Source organism: Alligator sinensis, unplaced genomic scaffold (assembly GCF_000455745.1).
Source record: "Alligator sinensis unplaced genomic scaffold, ASM45574v1 scaffold301_1, whole genome shotgun sequence".
In the NCBI taxonomy this organism is placed as follows: Eukaryota; Metazoa; Chordata; order Crocodylia; family Alligatoridae; genus Alligator; species Alligator sinensis.
Genome location: NW_005842035.1, coordinates 26586 through 43006, shown reverse-complemented (window position 1 = coordinate 43006; position 16421 = coordinate 26586). Strand labels below are relative to the sequence as shown.

The 16421-nt window shown below is 52.0% G+C and overlaps 1 protein-coding gene across 8 annotated transcripts in view; it reads left to right on the top strand.

The window, feature by feature from the left end:
* Positions 1 to 16107, top strand: part of TP63 (tumor protein p63) — a 120757-nt gene extending 104650 nt beyond the window's left edge. For 7 of the 8 annotated variants that reach the window (XM_025202732.1, XM_006022406.2, XM_006022410.3 and 4 more), the window contains 4 exons: positions 10199 to 10356; positions 11378 to 11522; positions 12100 to 12193; positions 13484 to 13780. In XM_025202732.1, coding sequence (XP_025058517.1) covers positions 10199 to 10356; positions 11378 to 11522; positions 12100 to 12193; positions 13484 to 13780 — 694 coding nt within the window. Of the gene's footprint in view, positions 1 to 10198; positions 10357 to 11377; positions 11523 to 12099; positions 12194 to 13483 lie in introns of all 8 variants that reach the window. The other variant, XM_025202731.1, reaches the window with a different exon arrangement.
* The last annotated feature ends 314 nt before the right edge of the window (positions 16108 to 16421 follow it).

The window sequence follows — 16421 nt, the reverse complement described above, 5'->3', positions numbered from 1 at the left end:
CTTTGATGTCACCGGTGGGCAGGTCTGGGGTTGGACTGGAAAATCAAATTGTAGGTTCAGAAAAACTGTGGGACTTTTAAAAGCCTGAAGCTCATAATGGTGGAGAGACAAGAATATCTTCCTGGCCCTCGGGCAGTTGTAAAGCAGTATCTTTTATACGTACCTAAAGCCACATCAGTGCAGGGTCTCAAAGCAGTTGCAAAAGTTAATTTTGGTGTGCGGGTGAGAGGAACTACTGTTGTCCCCGTTTTTGGAAGGGGCGAAGGGAGGGAGCCAGAGCGAGGGACTTGTGAAGGATCTAAAAATGTAGGTAAGCATCTAAACTCGCGGGGAAATGGAAACGGCCGTAAGATGCCTCACCGTTTTTGGCTCCGAGTCAGTGATGGAGTTGCAAGTAGCCCCCAGATCCCCCAACTTGCTTTAATTGCTCTCCTGAGCATCGCAGGTAGCGGCATTTGGTGAGACTTCTCCTTTTTGCTTGTGTGCCAGACATGCAACTCATGGCACAGCAGAGCCGAGATGAGCCCCCAAGGGCTCCCGAGGTGTGGTGCCCCCAGACCTGTGCCAGCCCTCTGCACCAGGCGACTTCCACCCACTGGCATTTAGGATGCTGTCTCGGTACCAGCTGGGACCTTTTTGGGGCTATTAACAAAGCCCTGTGTTGAAATGGAGAAGCCAGGAGCTTTAGGATCTCACCCACCCACTTGGTGCAATCCCCATTGTTTTTTAGATGCATGCCCTGCGATTGCACCAGATCTATGTGCTACCTGTCAGCAGTGAGAAAAACCTTCCTGCTTTGAGAGAGACCCCTCAAGTAGAGTCGTCCTTGCTGTAAAAAAACAAACACACCCCCCCAAAAAAGGGTTTTGTAAGCAGAAGCGGGTTGAAATAAATGACAGCCTGCCTCTGGGTGCTGACAGAGTTGCTTTGCTGTAATTACTGTTTTCATTCTTCCCGTATCCATGGGACGGGTTTTTGGCAGCAGAAGTCGGTATTTTTGTTGCCTTGCAGACCTGTGTGCGTACGAGTCCGTCCGTTTAGTTTAATGAAACTTTTCAGCCTGTCTCGTGGCACTGTTCCAGTTCCCGGGCTGTTTTTCAGCTGCTGAGTGTGCGCTGATGCGGGCAGGGGGGCAGGCGATTAGATGCTTTGAACAATGCCAGGAGGAAAAGTTACTTTTCAGCGGTTGTCTGGTCCTAGCTCGGTCTTGAGCAGGGAGAGGGCTCCAGCCATCCGCTGAAACATGCGCCAAGTTGGCTTTCCGGTGGGTTTACCTGAGTCGGAGGCTTTGCTCCATGACAAACGAACCGAGAAAAGCATCTTTAGTGTTAAAACAATAGGTTTTGGTGGTAGTTCCCTTTCTTTTGGGAGGAGTTTGCAGCATCTCGGTGCAAGGGGAGACAATTCTGGAGTCGTTGACTTTGAGAAGCTCCCATGCAGGAAGGCGAGGGTTAGTGGGCACTTGTTTAGGGAAGGATTCAGGCCCTGTTTGCTCATCGGGGCATCCAAAATCAGATAAACTGCAACTCGTCTGCCAGGCTGCTTTTTTGTTAGGAAGGCGAAGTGAATTTTTTGTAGCTATAAATAGGGCTTTCAGAAGCACACACCAGCGTCTTGCCTGTGAGCTGAGTATGACGGGATTTGAAGCTACACGTCACACCGTGCAATTTGGTGCGTGCAACTGAGAGCGCGGGTCGGACAGGGGCTCTGGGTACCTTCCTGGGGTCTGCCCGCGTGGCTCTGATTGCAGCACTTAGGAGCCTTGGCTTCTTCCCTCTGGTTTCTTACTCACGAAACATAACTGCGCTCAGACAGAGAACCTCCCATGCTATTGCAAATGTTTTCCAACATGGAAAAGCCAGGCTGAGTATTCCCCATTTAAGGTAAGAGCAGAGGATTCATCCTGAATTTCGAAAGGGGTGCGGTTGACGGTTGGAAGAAGCACAGGGGAATTTACCAGGGGCAATATGGTCATTGCCTTTAAAAAAAAAAAAAAAAAAGAGCAATAAAATAGATCTTATTTTGGAAAATGATGATAACAACCGTCAATTTACAAGCAGAGAAAAAAAATAACCTAATTGCATTTGGCAGGGCAGGAAACATAATTGTCTTAATGATTAAGGATGAGAAAGAAAAGAAGTCTGTATGGTGATCAAAAAAAAAATTGGATTCTGCAAGGTAATCAGAAAATCCCTCAGTAATTACAATTACTCAGAGCCTGTCTCTCTCTCTCTCTCTGTCTCTGTGTGTCTTGTTTTCTTTCTGTCTGCTCATTCTTTCCTGCATGGTTTTCTCTTATTTATTGTTATGCCAAATACCTTCATGATCACAGCTGGGTTTGGAGCATCCGTCTTTATCCTGCCTCTACCACAGCCAAAATTTGGGGCCATTTTTATCGTGCATTAAGCTGGAAGACAGTTTGCTTTCAGTCTGGTTTAAAGCATGGATCTCCACTACTAACAAGGAATCCTGGAGGTTGGTGATGGGGAAAAAGTTCCTTCCTCTCGAGGCAGTTCCTCAATGTCAATGAAAAGAGCTTTTCATTCTTTCCCCGTTGACAGTAGATCTCCCCTGGAAAGCACCTTCTCAGATTCGAGCACGTCTCCTTTCCTCCCTTGTATTGCACACAGCAGCAGGTTGCCCCAGCTGTTTGCAGAGCCCGTAGACTGGTTCGTGTGTTTCCGAGATGAGGGAATCCTCTCCTTGCTGTTCGCCAGCAAAATACGTCCCGTAGCACCGGGCGGCGAGTAGTTCACAAGCCCGTCACCTGCCCCTTTTCAAGCGAGATGCCCGTGGCATGAATTTGCACATCCTGCAGTGGGAGAGCAACACATTGGCAGTGGTTTTGTAGGCATTAGGGCTGGAAGGGACCTTGCAAGACCTGCCCCTTTTCAAGCGAGATGCCCATGACATGAATTTGCACAGCCTGCAATGGGAGAGCAACAAATTGGCAGCAGTTTTGTAGGCATTAGGGTCTGGAAGGGACCTCGCAAGACCATTGTGGCACCTTGGGTACTTTGGTCAGGTCACCAGGATTGACCGTGCCGGCCTTACTCATCCTGGCTTCGCCGGCATGCGTTCTCCACACCAGGCAGAGGAGAAAGGGAGCAGAAAAAGCTGGTGGTGTTAGAAGTAGCAATACTTCTCTAGGAGTAGGAGTACTTCCTTCATACTTTCTAGGAGTATTGCTCAGGAAGGTAGCAATACATTTTGCTGTGTAGTAGCTGTTCACTGTGAATACGGTGGATCTCGGTAATAGCCCAGGCCTCCGAAGTAGTGCAGCTGGCCACTGAAATGTCATGGGGATAGTTGGCAGACAAGGTTGTTTCGGGTAAATCCGATTCCTTTGTATTAGACCAACTTAAATAGTTGGAAAAATTCTTCCTTGCAAGCTTTCGGGTAGAAATACCCTCCATCAGGCTGAGGATATAGTTGCTAGACTTAAAGAGTTGGACCGTCTAACAATACCCTCCTCCTTCCCGCTGCATGGGGTGCCAGCTTCTGTAGTTAAGCAGACAAAGCTTGGCGTAGGCTGCGATGGAAACCCGTTGCTTCTGCAGTTGAGAAGAAACCCTACGTTTGCAACCGTGCATCTCGGCTTGTAGCTGGGGTGCTCTTGTTCCATTGTTTTCCTCGTTGGGTGCTTCTATCCGGGGCTGTACAACATGCCAAAAAAAACCCCATAGAGGTCCCAGTGACCAGAGGGTTGTTTTTTTTTCCTTTGCCAGTCCATACTGTGATCATGAAGGTCAAAAGTGGCTGTTTTCTCTCCTCGGTTGTTCATAAAGGTTTCAAGGCTTGATCTTTTCTCCTCTTTTCTCTGGTTCCTTCTCTACAGTCTCCTTTCGGCCTGCTTCAGGACTGAACTCACAGACTCGCGGAGAGAGCCTCCCAAACAGACCGAAGCCTTCTTAAAACATTCCAGCCCCCCAAACCCATCCGTCTATCCCTAAATCCAGCAGGCTTTAGGGGGTTTTGTCCAGCTCCGGGACTAGAAACTCTGTGGCAAACAAACGCCTTGCTAGAAACAGAGCAAATAGCATGAACAAGGGACTCAAACTTTGCAAGGACGGATGATTCATCTCATAGCCGTAGCGTTAGCGTTGGGAGGTCTGGACCCACGCTGTCTTCCTCGGCGTGTCTTTTTTTTTTTTTTGTAACGTGTTTGTTAAAAAAAAAAAAAAAAAATCTGCTGTACTTTTTGCTGGATTCGTGAAACTCGAAGGAGTTTCTCTGAGCAGGTCTCAGTCTTTAAAATGCCTCTTGTCCTGTTAAATTAAAGACGTTTTCACGGGGCTTTTGGGGGGTTGTGTTTCAGCAGCCCGTGACGGTCAGTTAGTTGGGCCTGGCTGAATGTTGGACATGCCGTAGCAATGCAAGGAGTCGAAATGGTCCCTCCTGCTGGGCAGATGGAGGTGACGAGCACCATAACGAGCATCAGTCGGTCTTTTCTCTGTAGCAATACGCCCTCCAACCTATCTCCCCTTAATCACTTCGGGTCTGATCAGCAGCCTACGGAAGTCAGAGGACTGTCTGGTTTAGTTTGGTTTTCCTGCGGGGCTAATTCAACTACCCCTGAACTCGGAGCGGCTCGTGTTGGCTTCGGTAGGGTTGGATGAAGCTGTTGGCAATGGATTGGGGAGCTCCAGTTCTCTTGGGAAACATTGTCCCTGCTGTGGCTGCTCCTTCAGGTGTGCGTGCCTGTTGCACATACGTGATGATGACTTTTTTGCACAGCCGTGTTTGGGCAGCACCTGGGCTTTGCTGTTCCCCTGCTCCCTGCACCCAGGAGCATCTGCAACCACCCATCGGTCCCTTCTTACTGCCTGGCAGAGCAAGATGGACCTAGCAATGTCTACCTAACTATTCCTTATCTTTTATTGGACTATTTTCAACCCTTGCTATCCATCTAAATTTCCTTTTGTTTCCAGTCCCAGTCGCTTAAAGGTGATGATTTAATTTTGTGCGTTGATGACAGACTTCATGGGTTTTTGGTTTCAAGCACTTGTGAAAGTTCAACTTTCTCGCTCGTGGCCACAGCTATTCTGGTCGGGGGAGGTTTCTATGTGGAGGTATTTCCCAGCATGGGATTGCTGGTATCTGCCGAGCAGAAGGTCCCAGGAGCTACTCTAACCCATTTGCAAAATGCAGTGCAGCATGGAGGATGAGCCCTTTGAGGGAGCAGAGCTCTTCTACAAGCGCACCGAGGATGCTTGGTGTTTCCTCCAAGGATTCTCCTTCTGTTGGACAAATGTGTGCCCAACCATAAGACGGTCATGCATGTTGGATGTTGGCTTTGCCCTCTCCACAGGGCTTGGTTGGTCAGATGGGGGTGGGTTGGAGGTGGTTATCCATGCATGCCCCATCCAATTCTGTTCCCGAGTCTTTGCCCATCAGAGGCTTCCCCCAGCTGTAAATGGGTGCCTGCTCGTTAGCTTTGGGTGGCTGGACACGATCCTTGCTGCAGCTCTCCCTTGCATGCTTTTGGCTCCAGAAACCCAAGTGCCTTAACCATGCAAGTCCAACGGGTTGTCTGGGCCTGAGTGGGTCTTTGACTTTTTATTGAGCTATGATCCCTAGAAAAATGTGCCAGCTCGGACAAGACCGTCACAGGCATCATGGAAGAGCTGAGACCGTTCTGGCTAAGGAAACTTCCCCAGATACCATCTGGTTCATAATGCTACAGACTCAGGGTAAGATACTGCATCCAGAGCTGAGACCACTGCCTTCAGCAGCATGGATGTTGGCTGGCTGGACATTATAGATGGGAACTGTCCTTTCCCAGCCTGGGAGATCCTGCCTCCTAATAAGAAGCCCTCCATACAAACTTACTTCATCAGGTTTTCAGTCTGGACAGCCTCGTGTGTCCTCCGTTCGAGTCAAGGCCTCTGTTTTGAAGGTCCTGGACTCTCTCTTGATATGCTCTATCCTTCACCTCCATCCCTTCGAAGTCAGCCTGACAGTCCTTTGTGTCACCTCCCTGTGCAGTCATGTTCCAGCTTCTCCTATCCCACAGTATCAGGTAGCTGGAAGAGTAATTGCATATCCCCTTTCTATGCGAGATCTCCCTACCAGGCTAGGAAGCATGTTCGTGACTCCTTTCAGCTCCTTCTGCGGTCCTTCTTCCACCTCCCGTCCTTACACCTTCAAACGGCCATTGCCTCGGCCAGCGGGGTCGGTGAGCTCCGCACGCTCGGGATTGATCCCGTCTTCCATGGAGACGGAGCATCGCTGAGGTCTCATCTTTGCTTGGACCTTGACTCTTCTTGCCCAAACCCTATTCTGGAGGAAATCTCCTCCTTCTAGGCATTTCAAAAGCTTTGTTTTATTGCTTTGGTCAAACAAATCCTGTTGTCTGCCTTCCTTTCTCTCCCCAGAGAATAACCATGCAGACTGGCCATTGCATAGCAGTCGGTTATCAAACAGACTCCTCTCCACATTGGTATGGCTGTCTCCACTAGCACAAGCTACTTTTTCCCTCCGTTCCCGTATCTTGGATGTATGCGTGGAGCAACTGCCCGACTTCGTTAAGTTCTCTCCTCTTAATTGAGCTCTGAGGCAAGATGCCGACTTCCAAAGGACAGTGCCCCAGCTTTGGGCTGTGGCTTGATAATCCACATGCATGTGCTTGGAGACCAAAGGGCTGGCTCGTTTATGGTACCAGCGGCTCTTTTGAGATGTAAGACACCAAGCTGTCTCCTTGTTGGGAGACTCATTTAGGATCCTGAGTTAGTCACTTTGCTTTTTGTGTCGGTCCTAGACATGGGATTGGGACATCACAGCTCATTTGTGGCCCTGCTATCACATACAACCTCTTTGGTTGCAAAGCGGATGGAGCTGGGCTGGTCTCAGTGGGGGCAGGTGACAGAAGGAGCAATGGGCTCCAGTTGCAGCAAGGAAAGTTAAGGTGGGATATTAGGGAAAACTTTCTCACCAGGGGGTAGTAAAACACTGCAACAGGTTATCCAGAGATGTGGTGGGAAGTTTGGAAGTTTTGCATCTTTGGAAGTTCTCCGTCCTTGGAGGTGTTGAAGACCTGGGTAGACCAAGCCTTGGCTGGGATGATGTAGTTGGGGCTGGCCCTGCTTGGAGCAGGGGGTTGGACTAAACGTGACCTCCTGAGGTCCCTTCAACCCCCATTTTCTATGATCCTATGCCTTGAACACAAGCACACCTCACGTGGGATCTGCATAGATAACCATGTCTTGGACTGCACTTGGGAAATGTTATTTCATGGTGGTGAACACGCTTGTGGACTTCAGCTACTGCTTATCTGACGAAGCATCCTGTAATCTCGACCATATGTATTGTAGGGCATGTGCTGTTGGACCACACCATTGATCTGCAGGGTCCTTTTGTAAGGGCTGATGCCCAGGAATGGAGAAGAAAGGGAAATTACACGTAAAGTATGTTGCCAACTAAGCCATGCCTCGCACAAAATGTCCTCCCTGTCCGTTCTGGATAATCGGTTTATGCCCCAGAGCATGAGAACTGGTTACCCCCATACTAGCTTGCATAATTGCAAATACTTTTGGCCATATCATGACTTGGCTTCATGAAGGGAGGGATGCATCAGCTGCTGCCCTTCACTCTGTGCCTTTTTGTCCCAGGCAGGCTGTCCCAAAAAGCATGAATAGCGGGTGATTTGCAGTCCTGATGCCTTGATGTTAAAATGCATTTCATGGGCAGTTGTGTCCCATAAATGTTTCAGCCTTTAAACCTCCGTGGAACTTATTAAGCATCATTTTTATATGCAAATTTCGCACGCACGTTCATTTTTCATACCTATAAAAAATGGGAAGAAGCCACCTGTCTCAAACACCACATAGTCTACTGTGTGTTTCATACCAGAAGCTGTCTTTTGCATTTCCTAATGCTGTTGCTATATGGATGTGTGATGTTCATTTTCAATAAACTTTTGCAACTTGGTTTATGTTGGGGATTTCCCCTCGCTGCCTGTCTCTCCTTTCATTTTCTATATGTTGTATAGCTTAACTTCAGTGCGTATGGGGGTATATCTTTGGTATCCGATTGTCATCTCGTGCCTGTATCTAGCCCTGTGAGAAGACAGTCAAGTCCTCCTAGTTAGGCCCACTGCACTTTTGAGGGTCTTGCCTGTCCACGCAGCCATAGAAAAATCTGTGCTACTAAAATGGGACTTTCCTTTAAATGCAACCCATCCCAAACTTTACACACCAGCTGTGGGCGAGTTGTTTTCTGCACAACTTGACTGCCTTGCCCATAATGACCCCCGCTGAGGTCTGCTACGGGGTCAGTCGTATGCCTTCTGGGCTTAAAAGCAAAGGGCTTTCACCCCCCAGTGTCCCAAGAGTTACTTCTTGGGTTCACGTTATGCAGGGTGCATGGCTGGGACAAGCACCTAATGACTATGGCACACGTTTCTGGAGGGAGAGACGTGCATAACAGATATCCCAAAGTCTTCTGAGCCTTGGGGTCAGTGTAGGCCAGACCTTCGTGGCTGGCGTGTGCTTTTAAAAATGCAATGTGGGATCTGAATCTGTAGCCTGCCTGGAAACGTTGGGTCTGAGCTCCGTGGTTGGGTTTCATTTTCCCTGGGGAGCTGCACCTATTGCTTAACACCGATCAGAAACCTTTTCCATTTCCTCGCCTCTTGCAAAGCCTGTTGGATTTTATCTGTCCCATCTGCACCCCCAAAGTGCAATCTGCGCCCTTCCCTTGCTCTGATAATTGTGCAATTAGTCAGCTGCCCCCAGGGACTTGGATCCAGTGCCCGATTCGCCTGTTTTCTCCACCCAGCCCAGCAAGACTCAGGCAGGTGGTGTTGAGTCTCACCATTGCGTGCAGCTAGCCTCTCAAACCGGCCAGAAACTTCAGTTGTTGCTGGGGACAAGGTGAAGTCTGTAGTTGGGAATGGTTCAGGAGGCCCTTGCACCCTTTACACACAAGGAAAGCCAGCTCCCAGGAATCCAGTTCAACCAGACGTGCAGAAGATGAGCCAGTTTCCTTGCAGCCATGCAGCAAAAACACCCGTAGGCATTAACCCTGTACCTGTTGGGGTGCAAAACATTCGCTCAGGCTCTGTGACTGCCGGGCAAGGAGCGCTGTATGGAGATCATCCTTTTCGGGAAGCTCAGGAGCGCATCCTGCTCCAGCCGTCGAGGGGGAGAGACATGCAGCGCGCTGCCAGTTGCACCGTTAGAGCAGCTCAATGACCCGTTTTCTGCATATCCCAAATAATGCCGCGGCGGTAACGCGATCCGGAGACCGGGCTGCCATTCATAAGCCGTCTGGTCTGCGTGCTTGTGCTCTTCCCAGCTGGATCGCTGCCTTGTAAGCAGTCTGGGGTGGAAGGGAGAAGGGTCTCATGAGCCCCTCTCCTTCCGGCCAGGTCTGTAACTGAGAAGGGTGCTATTGCTGGACCGAGCGGGGTCAGCTCGGATTGGAGAATCGATGCAAAGAGAAAGCTGCTGGCTTCATTTGACTTGGCTTTACACAGTGGCAGTTCAAGGCTGGTATTTTTCAGAGGAGCCTAAGGGATTTGAACACCCAGTCTGCATTCAAATAAGCCAGTTTTGTGCAGGTAATCCCTTAGAAAGCCTCAAAAAAATTCTTGGTCTTTGCACACACATCGGAAGTGCTCACAGGCTTTTCTGGTCCGTACGAGTACCTGGAAAGGGACAATCAGCCTCATTCTCCAAACCCTCGGGAGAGTCTTAGAGAAGCCGGTATCATAATGGTGGTACCCAACCATGAAGACTTAAAACACCCACAGGGAGCTATTAGCCACAATAAAAATCTCTCAAAATACCCTTTTTGTAAAACTGATTTTGTGAGCCCAAAGGCGAGTGTTTGCACCAAAAAAAAAAAGTTTGTTTGGAAGAAAATTTCCAATTTTGCATCCCAGCCTTTAAAATGCTCTCCTGTTTTCTTAAATGAAAGCCTGAAATGCTGGATCCAGAAATGAAACAGGTTGGTTTTCTGGGTTGTTTTTGATGAGATCTCAGGTACTGTGGGGAGAGGGAAGGGCTGGCTTTTTCAATTTGCCATAAAAAGGGTATTGCTGAAGAGCTCTGGGAATGAGTCTCCTGGTGTCTGTGGTTAGGGGGGTGTGGGCACCCCTTCCTCTCCCTGCCCGCAGAGCCACGAATGCCCTGGCCACTCCTGCTCCGAAACGGCAGCGTTGTCCCTTGCTATAACCTCTCTTTCTGTTTCCCAGGAGCTCCATGCAGTCCCAGTCGACTTACGGCTCCAGCTCGCCGCCGCTCAGCAAGATGAACAGCATGAACAAGCTGCCGTCAGTCAGCCAGCTCATCAACCCCCAGCAGCGCAACGCCCTGACCCCCACCACCATCCCCGACGGCATGGGAGGCAACAGTAAGCTCCTTCTCTTGCAGGTCCCTGTTTGCAGGCATGCAAAGCCTCCGCTGCACCGTGGGATAAGAGCAGGGAGATGGGTGAGAGCAAGGGGCAGCAGTGGATGGCACGGGGGGGCGGTGGGACCTGGGAATAAGATGCCACGCAGGGGCATGGGAAATGACTAGGCAAGTTATCCATCTTCCTCATTCTCGTGGAGTCCCTTCCCAGCTGTCATAGCATGGCCACGAGCCTGGGCATCGCCTGGAGTGGTCCTCAGCCAAGCAGGAGTCCACCCCCAGCTCGAGGTGGAGGTGCATGGGGGAAGGCATGAACTGCTCTCCTTGCCCTGTAGAAAGCACTTGCATCTCTAGGGCTGTCAGCAGCACAATAATGCTACAGCCAAGTCAGACTCCTCGAAGGCAGCGATAGCGCCCTGAGCTGGGTACCGGGAAGGATGCCTTCTGCCCCAGCTTTGCACACGTTCCCGTGTGCCCTGGAGCAAAACAAGCGCGCTGCGCTGTCTGCTTGTTGCCCGTCTGATTTGTAGGGGAAAGCATGAACATCCCTCTTTGGCAAAAGCTGTCTAGCAAAACCCCTCCTTGCTTTTAAACAAAACCAGTGCCATGGAGGGTCTCCAACCTGCTCCCCCCACTCGAACCCGCAGCTGTTCCCAGCCTCCTGGGGGCACTCGGGGCCTCTGCAAAACCAGGCTGGGAATTGGGTTACCGCGCTGCCCGTGTTTTGGCAGCAAAGACAGCGGCGAGGGCTGAAGTTTGCTTAGGTTTGCACCTGGCCTGCTTGTGACGGAGGCTGGCTGGGCCGAGGGAGCATTGGGAAGGCGGTCTCCAGTTACCCTGGCCAGGAAAGACGGCGTCTCGAGGGCTATCGTTTCTCGAGGCCCGAGATAATCGGGGGGGAGGGAGAGGGATGGAGCACAATGCTTGCGACGTCCTCTGAAGAGTTTGGGTCTCTGCCCCCGTGGGGCTGGGCTGGGAGACCTGGAGCTCCCGCGTAACGACCGGCTCCTCCTTCCATCCAGTTCCGATGATGGGCGCCCACATGGCGATGACCGGCGACATGAACGGCCTCAGCCCCACGCAGGGCCTGCCTCCCCCGCTCTCCATGCCTTCAACGTCTCACTGCACCCCCCCTCCTCCCTACCCCTCCGACTGCAGCATCGTCAGGTGAGTGGGAGCCGGATTCGCACGAAAAAATCATGCCTTTCCCTGGGGCGCTGGAAGCCAACCGGGTTTGATGCGCTCGCTGTTTGCCCGGCCACACCAGCACCCCGAGGCTTTGCAAGCAGGAATCGATCTTGCCACCCCCAGCTGTGAGTTGTTACCCCCGTGTAGAAGTGAAGAGCCTCGCCAAGCGGCAAGTCCGCGGGAGTTGAGGGTACCCGGTCCTACGGGAGCTGCTGATGGCGTGAGAACCAAGGTGTCTCGACGTGGTGCTGCTGCCTGTCCTAACCCATTGGCCCCTGCTCACGAGGAAGGGCAGATAGGTTGTTCTGGTGTTTGCATACGTGGAATAAGATTTAAACATTGGATTTCCCAAAGGGAGGTGCTTCGGTTTTGATGCCTATGCCACCCTCCCAGCCTCTCTCTGCTAAAAATAAACCGCGGTGCCCAGGCTGGCGGCGTGCAAGGCGCAGCCTCCCAGACCTGGTTGCTGAGTGTTCGGTTTGTCTGCGTTGGGCTATTGCAGCCAGGGTGATCCTTTTTCTCTCTCTCTCTCCTTCCCTTCCCCCCTCCTCTGCAGCTTCTTAGCGAGGCTGGGCTGCTCATCCTGCGTGGATTATTTCACGACCCAGGGGCTGACCACCATCTATCAGATTGAGCATTACTCCATGGATGTAAGTAACCGTGTCACCCTTTTGTTTGCTTGCGCCCTGGCCCCCGCGGCCCCAGGCCGAGCGGGTCGCGACTCCCGGGCGACTCTGCACCGACGTGCAAGTGCAGCTAGTTTCCAACCAGCCTCTCCCCAAACCATGCCCCTCCGTTGGGGGTTCAGATGCCCGCGACTTGCACGCCCGCTGGTGTCCCCCGTGGCTGCCTGACAGTGGTGTGCGATTTTCTGGCCCTCGTTTCACCCCTTGCTTCAGTGATTTTCCTCTGGGTGCTCGCTCTCTGCCCTCTGGTCTTCTCCCGCATGGCTCGTTGCACGGGCCCGCTTCCTCCTGCCCTGCTCCGGCTGCTGCGTCCCCGCCGGGGCTGGGCGCTCTCGCTTCTGCAGGCTGCGCTGCTTCTCTTCTCTCTGCCGCGGCTGGGAGAACCGATCCAAACTGAACACCGGCTAACCAGTCCGACCAGGGCACTTACTGGGGCAGGGCAGATCCACCCCACTCGTTAGCTAGCGAGCAAACCCAGTGATGCCTCATGAACTGGAGATGGTCCCTAATACCAGATGTTCAGACATGCACATCTGTCCCAAACCTCAGGGTGGTTCAGGGCAGGATGCTGAACTCACCGCTGGGTGCAATAGGCACCGTGCTGCGCGCTTCAGGTGGGAGCTCTTGTAGGGTCCAGAGCAAGGAGTGGTGGCAGGAGATGCTCCAGCGGCTCCTGGGTAATTAAGAGGGACCGGAGTTGCTCTGCAGTGCCGGAGCCAAAATCTCTCCTGTCCTCTTAAGCTCTGTCCTGCTAGGGACCGTCTTTAATTAACCCTCGTTTTAATACAAAGCAATCTTTCCAAACAAGTGGATTTCTAAGCCTCCAGGAAGGAGCACACAGGCCAGGTTTCTAGTGCCGTGCCCTTGAACTCATCTGCATTAAGGCTCTTCCATCAATGCCTTGCAGGCAGCATTGCATATGGGCATATTGAGGCATATTTCATGCCTACGGGCAATGCCGCCTGCAAGGCATTGATGGAAGAGCCTTAATGGCAGCTTGTGGAGGTCCCCCAGGTTGCTCTCGGGGCCCATGCATCTTGGGCACCTCCTGCCATGCTGCCTCTCGCTCGGTCCCAGCCGAAGCAGCCGCCCAGAGATGCAGCGTTTTTGCATTTCTGGTCGCACCCCAGGCTTATGGCCTTGTGCCATGAGGGTTGTCGGCTCCTGGATGGGATGAGAGGCAGCAGGGTCCCTCAATAGCAGATCTCTGGGTCTGTGCTGGTGTGCTGTTGTAAGCCCTTTTTTGCTCCGCAGGATCTGGTGAGCCTCAAGATCCCGGAGCAGTTTCGCCACGCCATCTGGAAAGGCATCCTGGACCACCGGCAGCTGCACGACTTCTCCTCCCCTCCCCACCTCCTGCGCACCCCGAGCGGCGCCTCCACCGTCAGCGTGGGCTCCAGCGAGACCCGTGGCGAGCGGGTCATCGACGCGGTGCGCTTCACGCTGCGCCAGACCATCTCCTTCCCGCCCCGCGACGAGTGGAACGACTTCAACTTCGACCTGGACGCCCGGCGCAACAAGCAGCAGCGCATCAAGGAGGAAGGGGAGTGAGCCCCTCACCCGGCCCCGGCGCAGGCTCCGTCCCCGCCCTGCCCACAAACTGCTTGGCCCTTCCCATCTCCCTCCGCTCCGTGCCGGACGCGGGGAGAAGAGCCGAGAAAGACCCCCTTTCCCTGCCGTGCTAGCTGTGCCCTCTTTTCATCCCATCGAGGTCATGCCCCTCACCCCGCAGCCTCCCTGCTGGGAGAAGGAGACGAGCAAGGTGCCTGGGGTGGGTAGGAAGCACTTGGTCTTTCCTCCAATGCAGCCGGCCTTGACGAGCAGCGTTTTCTTTGGGGCTTTTCTCTTGGCTTCGGCACCTTGACCTGCACGGTGCTTCTCTCCGTGTCCGGGCATCTCTTTGCTTTGCTCCTCCTGCTGCAGAAAGAAGGTGATCCCTTTCGGCCTAGATGTCACTCGGGGTTGAACGTCTGCAGACGCAGGCGCCGGAGACCTCGTTAAACTAAACACTGTGTCCGGGTTGGGTTTCTCCCTAAATTGTTGCCCACTTGAGAGCGAAGCTGGAGGCTGAGGCTGTTGCCAGGCCTGCTTTGGTGATGCAATGGGGGGTGGATTTAGACCTGGTAGGGGGGGATACATTGCAGGCTGGAGGCCACTTTTTGGCTGAGCTAATGTAAGTCCAAGCCATATTCCCATGGACTTCACTAGGGTTGAACGTTTGCACCATCACAGCCCCACTTCACTTGGTTTCTCTCTCATCCTGCTGTTGCTGTGGGCTAGATCACCTGGGAAATGCTCCCAACCTCTGCCCGGGGACACGTGTTTAAAAGGTTCCCCATGACCCAGCACGTGTTACCGTTGCACGATGTCCCGGGTAGGGACACCCGGTGTCCATAGGATGCCTTGGACGCCCAGTGTCCTTGTTAGCTAGCAGCAGCAGTGGAGATGAGGAGTGCCTACTCCCATCCTGAAAACACCGCCGTGTCCAAAATGGAGGCATTTTCATGTATTTCTAATGGAAGGGAAGAAATCCAAGCGGAGGGACCGAGCTCTCAGCCTGGCTGCTTGCAAGCAGGCCTGCTTCTAGAGCCAGCCAGCATTTTGATATGGGCCAAGTCCTGCCAAGGCAGCTCCTAAATGAGTTGCATCCCTGCCTAGCCCACCACTCACTGTCTTAATGCACTGACCCCCTGCTTGGCACCGCGGGGCTGTCTTCCCTTTACGCGTGGCCATCCTTCTCCGCCTGTCTGCCTATTGAATAAGGGCCCTGCTGCCTTCAGCAAGCACGCCTCCACCTGCAAGCCTATTTTCACCAGCTCTGCAAGGCCATTTCCCTGTATATAAGTTTGTATATAGATAATTTTTTGTATGTGGTCATCTGAAGCATTCTTGTGCTGATTTGGTTTTGTTTGTTTTTTTTACTTCCTCTTGGGTGACCAGGGTACCAGAACCACGAAAAGGTGTTTTTCATTTCGTTTAATTATTTTGATGCCAAGCGCTTGCAGTGTATGCCTTGTAACAAAGGGCATGCCACTGGGCAGCGCCATCATTTGTATTTTCCTAGGGAGATTCCTGCATTAGGTTTGATGCCCTTGGGAGGAAGGGGCTGAAACCTCGTCCTTTTGTTTCCTAACACTTCAAATCCGAGCGTCCTAGATTTCAAGCTATTTTGTGCATTCAGTTTGAAAGCTTTTGAGCTTTTTTTGGGGGGGGGGGCGGATTTTTGTGCACCGGACAGCAGAGAAGGGAGACTTCCTGCTGGTGACTTGGTGCAAGAGTGACCCCGGAGGTTGCGTGTTGAGGAGAGGGTTAGTCTAACTAACGGGCTAGTCCTGAGGGGGATGAAGCATGTTCTGCCCTCTTCACCTCCATGGTTTTGCAGCCACACTGGATAATTTCTTCTGAGCAGCTTCAGTATTGTACAAAACCTGCCTCCAGTGCCATTTAGGACCTAGAAAGCTTGCAACTAGCAAAGACGGCGCCCAGTGTCTGGGCACGCAAGACGTCTTCCGCACTGCCTTCGTAGCCCAGCCGTGAGCCTGGGCCATTGACCTACTGGATCATCCAACATTTGAGATGTATAATGTGAACAGCCCTCTCTGTGTATCTGCTGTGTATCACTATGGAGCCCGCCTCTGTCTATCCCGACTCTTCAGTGAGTTAGACCTGCTGTAGCTTTTCCCCTCCTGTGATTTGATTATTGTTGTTGTTGATGGTTTCTCTGTTTCGATAGATCAAAGCATGTGGGTTAATTGAGCTGATAATCTACCAAGTGCTTGTAGTCATCCAGTGTTGCCTTATCTCAAAGGGCTTGTGTGCTTTGGAGAACCCTGTTGATGAAACCAATGCAATAAAAGGATGCTCAGGGTTGAGTACCGCCCACCTTTCAGCTCCTGATTGTGATTATTATGATTTTTTTTTTTCAACCTCGGTTGGAAACCTCTGACCGGATCTCACCTGTTTACCCTGGGCTGAGATTAATAATTTGTTTGGTGACGGCTTCCAGCCTTAAACTGATGCACATTGCTTGTCATCACTCTTCTTTGAGTTTTTTTCTCCCAAGCTACCCCACGCCTCTCATGCCAGAAGTCCTGTGGGACCCTCCTCCTCCACCAGGTTGGAGGAAAGGATGCTTCCCAAGACCGGCAAAGCCATCTCCGTTGCTGAGAGAGGAGGTCTGCCTCGCTTCTCC